Source organism: Vulpes lagopus, chromosome 7, assembly GCF_018345385.1.
Source record: "Vulpes lagopus strain Blue_001 chromosome 7, ASM1834538v1, whole genome shotgun sequence".
Classification (NCBI taxonomy): Eukaryota; Metazoa; Chordata; class Mammalia; order Carnivora; family Canidae; genus Vulpes; species Vulpes lagopus.
This window is the reverse complement of record NC_054830.1, coordinates 55,275,967-55,286,791: the sequence shown is the minus strand read 5'-3', so window position 1 is coordinate 55,286,791 and position 10,825 is coordinate 55,275,967. Positions and strand designations below refer to the sequence as shown.

The 10,825-nt window shown below is 51.7% G+C and overlaps 1 protein-coding gene across 1 annotated transcript in view; it reads left to right on the top strand.

Moving 5' to 3' along the window:
* The first annotated feature begins 3,584 nt into the window (after window positions 1-3,584).
* Window positions 3,585-10,825, top strand: part of RAB43 (RAB43, member RAS oncogene family) — a 40,212-nt gene continuing 32,971 nt past the window's right edge. Inside the window, exon 1 of the mRNA XM_041764751.1 lies at window positions 3,585-3,921. Within this exon, the coding sequence (XP_041620685.1) occupies window positions 3,718-3,921 (204 nt within the window). The 5' untranslated portion in view covers window positions 3,585-3,717. The remainder of the gene's footprint in view (window positions 3,922-10,825) is intronic.

Genomic DNA, 10,825 nt, shown 5'->3' with positions numbered 1-10,825 from the left:
AGCCTACCTAAGTCTACAACTGTGGCAAGATAGCTTTGTTTCCTTGCTGCTCTCATTATATTCTAATATTGTGTAGCAAGCACTCTTCTATGTTTAGAATGGAGGGTATCATGGTTGATGTCTGGTCTTCACTTCTTTACAGTGTTTTCTCACCTTCATATCTGATGGAGGCACATTTTTAGCACTAAGTCTAGGTGCTGCCAAATAAAACTCAGATGACACGTGGTTAGAGGCTGTATATTTTAATCATGGTGACCATTGGAAAGAATAAAGATGGAGGAAGAAAGGAGGAAGAAAGAATGGAGGGAGGAGCCAAGAAAGGGGAAGAAAGATGGCTTTTGTCCCTTAAACACTTGGAGGAGTTCTGAGCCACAGACCATTGGGGTTATAGCAGATCCCTCAGTTTATCAGTTTATCTATTAAGGATGTTATGCCCCCATGTGACAACAGCATAAACACAGTTAAAACTCAGCCCACCCTCCACTAGCTTTAAGAATGTTATTTTTTTTTTTTTAAGATTTTATTTATTTATTAGAGAGAGTAAGAGAGCAAGCATGAGTAGGGGGTGAGGAGAGGGAGAGGAAGAAGCAGACTTTGCTGAGCAGGGAGCCCAACACAGGGCTTAATCCCAGGACCCCCAGATCATGACCTAAGTCACCCAGCTGCATAACTGACCGAGCCACCCAGGTGCCCCAAGAATGTTAAATTCTGATACATTTTTAAAAATTTGAGATATGCATTATTATAAATCTGGGGCATTATGTGAGATATCATAAACATATTTTTAAAAGATTTTATTTATTTATTCATGAGAGACACACACACACACACACACACACAGAGAGAGAGAGGCGGAGACACAGGCAGAGGGAGAAGCAGGCCCCATGCAGGGAGCCTGACATGGGATCCAGGGACTCCAGGATCATGCCCTGGGCTGAAGGCAGGCTCTGAACAGCAGAGCCACTCAGGGATCCCCTCATAAGCGTTTTTGAATTTGAATTACTGTTTCAAATGAGCATAAACTTACCACCAAAAGAAAGAAAATAAAGATATTTTTTAACAGTTTTATTGAGGTGTAATTTATGTACATCAATTCCACCCATTGTAAGTGTACAATTTAAGGATTTTATAAATTCCTTGAGTCCTGTAGCCCTCATGACCATCTAGTTTTATTTTATTAAAGATTTTTATTTGAGAGAGAGAGAGAGAGAGGATGAGTGAGTGGGGGGAGGGGCAGAGGGAGAAGGAGAGGCAGACTGGAGATTCAATCCCAGGACCCTAAGATCATGACCTGAGCCCAAGGCAGACACTTAACCAACTGAGCCACCCAGGCACCCGACAGTCTAGTTTTAGAACATTTCCATCACCCTACAAAGATAAGTGGTAGCTGGACTTTCTGGCAAAATCCATAGGCAGACAAACGCACCTCCACCCGACCCTAAGTCAATTCCAGGCAAGGCAAATGTAAAGGCCATTTCAGTTATTCAGCTACCTCTCCTCGCCCTGCAAATGTCTACACTTTTCCTTCCTCTCCCATGTTTCCAGTAGTTGAGTCTTGGCTCATCCTGGCCCCTGGGCTCACCTTTTCCTTACCTCTCTCCACCAGTGACTGTGAGTAGCCACTCTGGGCTGGGACAGATGTTTTTTTTTCTGGACTTTGAGAAAAAGTTATGAACTTTGAGACATGCCCCAGAGCCAACTGCAGCGTGTGGATGCCTCCCATCCCATGTCCTTCTACCTCGGAATGGGAGGCTATTTCCTGACACCACAGTCTGATGTTATAAAGCTGGGCTCCCAGAATTGCTTTTCCACGGCACTTTGGGGGTCCCTGCCTGGCACGATTGGGTATTTCCCATGGGAGAACAGTTGACACTGTTCCAGAATAGATTGCTCCTGCATCTTCTCCATGGGCTGTCTTTGCTTCCTCATCCAGTCTCTTCCCCATTTGGCTGGTAAAGGTGGTCAGGGATCCTTAGGGTACTACTGGTCCTGGTGGACTTGCCCTTTGTGGTCTTCTTAAGCCACAGGAAAGCCCTCTTCCCTTTTCTGCTGGAGAGGGTATGGATTTTTGTCTGCTTTTTCACTGATGTGTTCCAAGGGCCTTGAACAGTACCTGAACCATAGTAGCATTAATCAAATTTATTGAACCAAGAAGAATTGGATTCTGAAGAGGGGTGGAAGTATTCTCAAAGCCCCTTGTGGGGATAGGTCCCATCTGATCTATTTTAAGCTTTTTTTTCCTTTTGATTTTTAAAAAGATTTTATTTATTTATTCATGAGAGACATAGAGGCAGAGACCTAGGGAGAAGCAGGCTCCCCACGGGGACCCTGATGTAGGACTCCATCCCAGGACCCCCGGGGTCATGATCTGAGCCAAAGGCAGATATATGCTCAACCACTGAGCCACCCAGGTGTCTCTATCCTAAGCTCCTTTATAGACATTTGGGTTTCATTTTTCCAAGGACCCTTGGTTAATGGGCTACCTTGGCAGGAGTTGGTCTGCCCTTCCACAAAACTCCCCACAAACCTATTCATGTTCCTCTGCTCAGGCCAGTCATTGGTGCTGTTTGGCTGGGTCAGTTCGCCCAACTGGGCCCATTATAACCCCAACTCAGCCAGCCCACCCTGAGCCATTTGGACAGCTGCTTCAACCATCACTAGGCTGCCTTTGGGGGTTGTGATCTCTCAACTCCTCTGGCCTAGCCATCCACCACACGGTCTCTCTAGTTCCCCTCTCTCCAGAGTCCTGAAAGGGGGTGGGGGTCACTTTGAGCACACAGTCCTCAGGTCTCTTTCCCCACTGGGATTCTGGTCTTCACCCTAGTTTGTAGCCAGCTTGATTTCTGGCCTCACTGAAGCCTTCTCGTTCCTGGTAGTGGGCCCTTGTGCCTTTCCCTTCCGTGTGGGAAGATGCTATCACCTATCTCCATCCTCTGTTAGAGGGATGCTGCATTATCGGCCCTGCAGAAGGGACGCTGCGTTGTTGTCCCCTTCCCGACGGATCCATTCTAGAGGAGGCCATGGCCGTTCTGGGTACATTGTCTGGGTTAATAGGCCCCCAGGCCTGCAGGCCCAGAGATCACCACTCCCTTGAGCCTGCTCCTGACGGCTCAGGGCCCGCAGCCTGGCCCGTAGGCGCTGGGGGGCGTGGCGAGCGCTGGGGGCGGGGCTGCGAGCCGAGTTGGGTTGGGGGCGGGCTTGGGGGCGGGGCTGAGAAGCCGACGTCGACGGGCCGAGGGCCGCTAGTCGGGCTGGGGGCGGGGCCAGGAGCCGGGCTGGGGGCGGGGCTGCTCGGGGGTGTGGCCGAGGGCGGAGTCTGTCCCGAGGAGCGCCGAGGCTGGAGTGGGGATGGGGCGGGCCCGGAGTGCTGAGGGTAGTAGAGTCGGGCCGGGGCGGCGCGGGGGCGGAGCCTGGCCGCGGCGGGGCTGGGGGCGGGCGCGAGGGCTGCACCGGCCCGGAGCGAGCGGCGGCGGAACTAGGCGAGCCCCGGGCGGAGCGGAGGCCCGCGGGCTCCCGGCTGGCCGAGGGCGGGGCGGGGCGGGGCGGGGCGGGGCCGGGGGCGGGGGCGGGCGGGGCGGGGGCGGGGCCGGGGCCGGCAGTCGGCGGCGCCCCTTCTTCAGGTGTTGCGGCGGTTCCACGTCGCCAGGCGGTCCGCGGCTTCCGCGCGCTCAGGCTGCTCGGCGTGTGGAGCGGCGGCCCTTCGGCTCCCGCGCGGCCATGGCGGGCCCAGGCCCGGGCCCGGGGGACCCGGACGAGCAGTACGATTTCCTGTTCAAGCTGGTGCTGGTGGGCGACGCGAGCGTGGGCAAGACGTGCGTGGTGCAGCGCTTCAAGACCGGCGCCTTCTCGGAGCGCCAGGGCAGCACCATCGGCGTCGACTTCACCATGAAGACGCTGGAGATCCAGGGCAAGCGGGTCAAGGTGGGAGGCCCGGCCCGGAGCCGCGGCGCGGGGGCGGCCTGGCCCTCTGGCCGCTCCGACGGCCCCGCGGTCCGCCAGCGCCCCCAGAAGGCGCTCCCTCCGCGGGGCGGGGCGGGGGCGGGGGCTGCGGGAGCCCAGGGCCGCCGCGAGCGCCCGGATGGCCCTGGGGCTTCTGGCAGATCCCTTCCGCCGCCCTTCCCCTTCCTCCGGTCGGAGCAGGCCTGGGCCTGGGGTCTGGGTCCGGGTCAGGCCTCGTCCTCGGGGCGCCGGCCTCGGGGGCGTGTGTGTGCGGGGGTCCTGCGGGGGGGAGGCCCCGCCCTCCCGAGCCCACCCCCCGCGGGCACTTGCTCCGAAATGACCTCGCCAGTGGCAGGCAGCGGGGCGCCTCCGAGCGCGGGTCCGAAGGGCGCCGGGCGGCCCGCCCCCTCCCGCCCCCTCCCGCCCCCTCCCGCCCCCTCCCGCCGCGTTCCGAGCGCCCCGCGCCCCGCGCCCCGCACCCCGCGCGGCGGCCCTGGCGGGGGAGCCGGCCGCAGAAGCAGCCTCCCCTCCCGCGGCTGCGGGGGACCAGGAAGCAGTTGCTTCTGGGACCGGAGGGCCAAACTTTTTGTCAGAGTTTCCGGCCTGGCCACGCCTCCCCGCAGTCTCTTTGTGGACTTGGTGGTGGAACTTTCCTCGACGGGGGCCGGCACTGGGTCCCCTCCCCCGGCTGGAGTTTGATAGAAACTGGAAAGTTCACAGATACCGGAAGGTGGGGGAGAGGACCGAATGTGGCAACGGCTCTGAATAGAAACAGCAGGATGTAGTTGCCACAATGTCCTGGCAATGGCTTGATAAATAATATTTATGATTAGTGAATCAGAGTCTCTTAACCTGGCCACCAGCCCTCCCTAATGAGAGTTCGGAGACCATGGCCAGGACGGAGCATTGTTTTTGCTCAATATCTTTCCTCAACTGAGCTGTGCAGAAATCTTTTCCATTCTTTCATGGTTTTGAGTTCACGTATCTGCAGGACAGCTCCTGAGAGCACTGAGCAGGGGCAGCACAGGGCAAGTGTTATCTCCTGTTACCTCTGTGCTTTCTAGAAGTTGAGCCAGGTATTGGAGTCCCTGGAGATCTGATGCTTTGGGTCCTTGGGCTGCTGTAGCTGTGCTCATGCTTGTCTTTTGCACGGTATTTAGCTCTTTGTTTCTGCAAAATTGGGATAATTTCTGGGTGTTGCCTACCTCCTGTCCCTCCATGGAGAAATAGTACACCAACAAACTTTACGCGGCCACAGTGCCTCTAGGGTTGATGTGCTAGGGGAAGCAGAAACTCCCTGCCTGAAGTGTTTGTTTTATTTGTTTTGTTTTAATAATATTTTGGGTTTCTGTGTGTTTCTTTTGGTTTCCTTAGGATAGAAAGATAGGAGCAAGGTGTGGCAGGCAGCTTTGAGTCATTATTTGGGACCACCCCTTTGGAACAGGTGGCGAGGGAAGGGCTGGAGGATGGGTGGAGTGTGTCTTTGGATGACTTTGTGCCCTGTGATGATGCCAGCAGCCACAGGGAAAGTGGAGTGCCTAAAATATAGGCATAAATAGCAGTGGCTGCTTCTGCAAGCTGTGGGCCGGTCTTCTCTTGCACCCGTGTGTTTGTGGTGGCTGGGTGCTGACGGTGGTCAAGGAGGGGGCAGGGTGTTCCTGTTTACCTGGCGAGATAACAGCCTGTGCCCCAGTGGAGCCCAGGGTGTACTGTGTACCCGAGCACGGGTTATGCAACACAGGGCAGGCAGTTCACGATTTCTTTTCCTTATGGGCACCTCCACATTGTTCTTAGGACACAGCTGGGTGGGATTGGGATCAGGACACTGGAGGGATGGCTCCCTCCACATAATGGCTTCCCCTTTTGAGAGTCTGTTGTGTGCCAGCTGATTTACAGATGTGTTCTTACTAAACCCCGTCTGGCATAGGACAGGGTGGCCCTGGCACCCACAGCAAGTAACTGACAGAGCTGGGCATTTTTCTTCCAGTTTTTCTGACTCTATAGGGTTGAGGTCTTTCCCCTGTGCCAGACTACTTCTTAGAATCTGATTGGAGTGGAAGAATTTTTGGCGATTATCTACATCCTCATTTTGTAGTCAGAGAAACCTGAGGCCCAGAGTGCTAAAGAGGCATTGAATTGAAACTGAGCAGCAGTGGGTGGGGGACAGTCCTTCAAGTGGCAGTTTGGGGGCTCTACTGACTCAGCAGGAGCAAGTCACTTTTGCTTTCCTCAGCGGTGTCTTCATAAACATCAGGTTCATGAAAGTTTAACTTCCACTCCTTTAACTTCACCCACTTTACATGTACTGTTGTGTGAATTTTGACGAAACGTATACAGCCCCATAATCACCTCCACAATCACAGTATAGAATACTTCCAGCAACACAGAAAGTTCCCTCATGTCTCTTTGTGTCAGTGTGCTCCCTTCACCCTAGCCCCTGGCAATCACTGATCTGTTTTCTGTCCCTATAGCTTCAGCAGTGTGATTTTAACTGGAACCTTTGATGAACCAGATTTTATTGTTATTGTTCCTGCAGAAAGTGTGCCCACATCAGGGATTTAATTTAAAACCTTTCCAGGGGCTGCCTGGGGTCCAGCAGGCATCCGGTGTCATATCCCAAACCTCCTCCCTGTACTTTTTTGTTAGACCTTGAAGAACCCAGACATAGATCACCTGGTGTTTTTCCAGCTCCTTTGAGCTCCAGGGTGTGGGGGTATCCCCTGAGGGGTGGGGGGTGGGAGCCGGGAAAGCCAAGAGGCCACAAGGTCGGAAGGGCCTTAACTAGCTTCTCACCTAGACAGAGCAAAACTACTTGTATCCAGTTTGGTATTGAGGTTCCACTTGTTTTCATTTGACTGCTAAAAAAATTAAGAAGTTACAACTTTACAGATCTAATTAAATCTCTTTATTTCTATAGTCACTTCCAGTTGCAACCAGAATGACATCCAGATTGCTCACCTGAAGAGGTGGGCCCCTGTCTGCCTTGGCTGGTTTAGCTCCTTCCCTCTGCCCCTCACTGAGTACTTTCTGGCCTCACTGGCCTTCTCTCTCCTTCAGACAGGCCTGCCTTGGGCTCTTTATCCCCTTGCTTGTCATACTGTGTCCCTACATCCCCCTGCTGCCTCATCATTTGGCTCCCACTGCAAATGCCTCCTTTTCAGAGAGAGGCCTTCCCTGCCCTTCTGGACCTTCTGTTCCATTACAGGGTAAGGTCAGGGATAAGTTCATAGCACTTATCAGGACTTAAAATGACCTCATGTGACAGTCTCCTCCTGTACAAGGCCTGTCAGCTCCTTGAAAGTGCAGGGATCCAGTTTCCTTTGTGGGCCTGCGAGTCCCCGCACCTACAACAGTGTTAGATGCGTGGTATGGGGTACATGTCTGCGAGTTGATTCTTATTAATAGGGGGGTTGCTGAGACCAAAATAAATGAAGTTACCAGCATGCGGAAGGCCACACACAAGTCAATGGTAAAACTGGGACTTGAACTCAGGGTCTGCCTGGGTCGTAAGCCCAGTGCTTATTTTTACACTTGACCACCCGTCTGAGTCTCTCTGAGTTCATAGTGATGACTCTGAGAGTCTGCAAGTTAATGAATCTAGTAAAAAAATGTGGTTGCAGCCACCACGCTTGAGAAACAGTGTGGACTTGGGCATTTTATAGATTTTTCAGTAGTAAGAGTTGAAGCCTTCATGAGTTTCAGGATGTTTTTCCACTGCCGGAACATCTAGCCAGCCCTGAACAGCTCACATAGCCCGCTGTGCTGGTTAGTAAGGTTCCGTATGGGGTGCTGGGTTCCTGTGCCCTTCCCCATGTGGATTCACGCAGCTCTAGCTATGCGGGGTTGCATCTTTCAAACTGTGGAGTTTCCAAAAGAGAACACTGGCTTAGGAGTATGAAGGTCAGGGGTACCAGGGTGGCTCAGTGGTTTTGCGCCTGCCTTCGGCTCAAGTCGTGATCCCAGGGTCCTGGGATCAAGTCCCCCATCAGACTCCCCGCAGGGAACCTGCTTCTCCCTCTGCCTGGGTCTCTTTAAAAAATTTTTTTTTTTTTTTAAAAAGGAACGTGAATGTCTGAGTCTTACTTCCAACTCTACCACAACTGTGACCGATTCCTTTTTTTCTTAAAGATTTTATTTATTTATTTATTCATGAAAGACAGAGAGGAAGAGGCAGACACGGGCAGAGGGAAAAGCAGGCTCCATACAGGGACCCCAATGTGGGACTCAATCCCAGGACTCCAGGATCATGACCTGAGCCAAAGGCAGACGCCCAACTGCTGAGCCACCCAGGTGTCCCTCCTTTTTCTTTCTTTTTTTTAATTTTTATTTATTTATGATAGTCACAGAGAGAGAGAGAGAGAGAGGCAGAGACATAGGCAGAGGGAGAAGCAGGCTCCATGCACCGGGAGCCTGATGTGGGATTCGATCCCGGGTCTCCAGGATCGCGCCCTGGGCCAAAGGCAAGCGCCAAACCACTGCGCCACCCAGGGATCCCTCCTTTTTCTTTCTTAGAGCCCATGGCTTCCTCATCTGTGAGTTGGAACTAATGATCTTTGCTCTGCCTGCTTCTTAGGATTGTTGGAAAACTCTAGACATGGTTAAAATAGTGTAAAAATTCCCTTTATTTATTTTTGAATAGATAATCCATCTACATGGTCCAGAATTTCAAAATTTCAAGGGCACACAGTTAAAAAAAAAAAAAAAAACCCAAAAACCTCCCTTCCACCTTTGTCTCCCAACCCTACAGTGCCCTCTAAGAAGAGGCAGTCAGTGTTACTGGATTCTGGTCTGTCCTGAAAGTGCTATTGCAAATAAGGCCAAGGAATTACAAATATGAGGACTTAAATTATTACTGCTGTTGTTACCATTCTCCTCTGTAGATCAGACAGGTGATGTCTTAACTCCCCTCTCCCCTACCCTTTGCTTCCTCCCTGCCATCCTCATCCTCAGTGTCCCCCAGGAATCGTAGCTGGTTCTAAATCCTTAAAACACTCTGAGAGCTCTTCTACTCTGTCTTATCCGGGGCAGCACAAAGGCCTGTTATGTAAACTCGTTTTGCAGATCACTGGGGACACAGGCCTCAAGTCCACACACACAGGTTAGCCTTGTCGAATTGTACCCCCTTTATTCAGCTCTCTATCAGGTTCACTCTCCCCTTGTTGAGATGTTGCCGTATCTCTCCTTCACAGAGGTAAGGTTTATGCCCTTGGGCCTTGACTCTCTAGCTGCCCTGGGCCCTGCAAGTCACCTTTGTTTTTGTAGCTGCTCCTGGTACTTCCAAAAGAGGGGGCAGGGGCAGGGAAATAAGAACCCTCTTCTTTTTCGAGTTTACATCCTCTGGGCGTCCAATCAGAGGTCTGATTTTGCTCTTTGGATCGGGTGCTTTTCTGATTTGGATCTTATTGGTTTGACTTTTTCAGTTTTGATCAGAAAGAGCAAAAGGACTGTTAGATAAGAAAGAAGTTCTGGGTCATGCTGGTTGTCTGAAGAAATCTGTTCTTGGGCAGCCCCGGTGGCGCAGAGGTATAGCGCCGCCTACAGCCTGGGGTATGATCCTGGAGACCCGGGATCGAGTCCCACATCGGGCTTCCTGCATGGAGGCTGCTTCTCCCTCTGCCTGTGTCTCTGCCTCTCTCTTCGCTCTCTCTGAATGAATGAATAAATAAAATCTTTAAAAAAAAAAAAAAAGATAGAAATCTGTTCTTGAGGCCAATGATGGCCATCCCCGTTGCAAGATAAACCTTGCCTCCCGAGGTTTCTGACAGTCCTGGGATAGCACATTTCATGGAAAGACAGTGGAAGGAGGGCCAGTGTTAGACCCCCACCGCGGCACCACCTTTAAATCTTGGCTTTGCCTTCTAGTGTTCTGGGCATGTGACGTCACCACTTTTGATCTGCTTCACTTGCAAACCTCTTAGCTTTAGGGACCTGGCCCGTTGCAGATCATCAGTAAACAGGGGGCCGTCATTGGTGTGGCAATCACCTGAGAGAGAGAAAGTGTGGCTTGAGGAGTCCAGAAGCTTGGCTTCTCGGCCTGGGTGCTCAGCTGACCTTGTGCAAGTCACTTCACTGACCTGTTACTCTATCAGTGAGCTACAGAAAGAATCCCTGTCTCAAAAATAAAATAAAATAAAATAAAGAATCCCTGTCTCACCTACCCACATAGGATTTGCTCATGGGGATGAGAAGGATCCCCATCTTACAGAGCAAAACATCAAGGCTTGTGGGTGGCAGATATGAAAAGAACTTATCCTTCAGGCTCCTGGTCTGGTGCTTACCCTCACTGCTGTGCTATGCCCTCTTCCACTGGGAGAACATGCACAAGCACCACATATGCATGGAAAGGTTTGGGATGAGTTTAATATCTGGGCTGTCATAGATCACTTGCATTTTACTTTTTTTTGTGTATTTTGATTAGCAGTACGATAACAGCATCTTAATGCCAGGTGCTTGTTAAACAAACAAATCCTGATTAATTCAGATGAATTGGGTGAATTGGTGCATATGGCTAGTGTGAACAAAAGAAAAAACCCATCTTTAGAATGACTTACAAAATGCTGTTCTCTTGAACATGTTGCAACAGAACTTGAGCAAGTGCTCTTAGAGAGAGGATCTCTCCAACCTGCTGTGATAAATTAATCAGCAAGGATCAATTCTCTCTTCTTTTTTTAAAAAAGATTTTATTCATTTATTCATGAGAGACACACAGAGAGAGGCAGAGACACAGGCAGAGGGAGAAGCTGGCTCCATGCAGGGAGCCCAATGTGGGGCTGCATCCCAGGACCCCAGGATCATGCCCTGAGCCGAAGGCAGATGCTCAACCACTGAGCCACCCAGGCGTCCCACGGACCATTTCTCATTAATAGCTCCCATATCTATATACCGT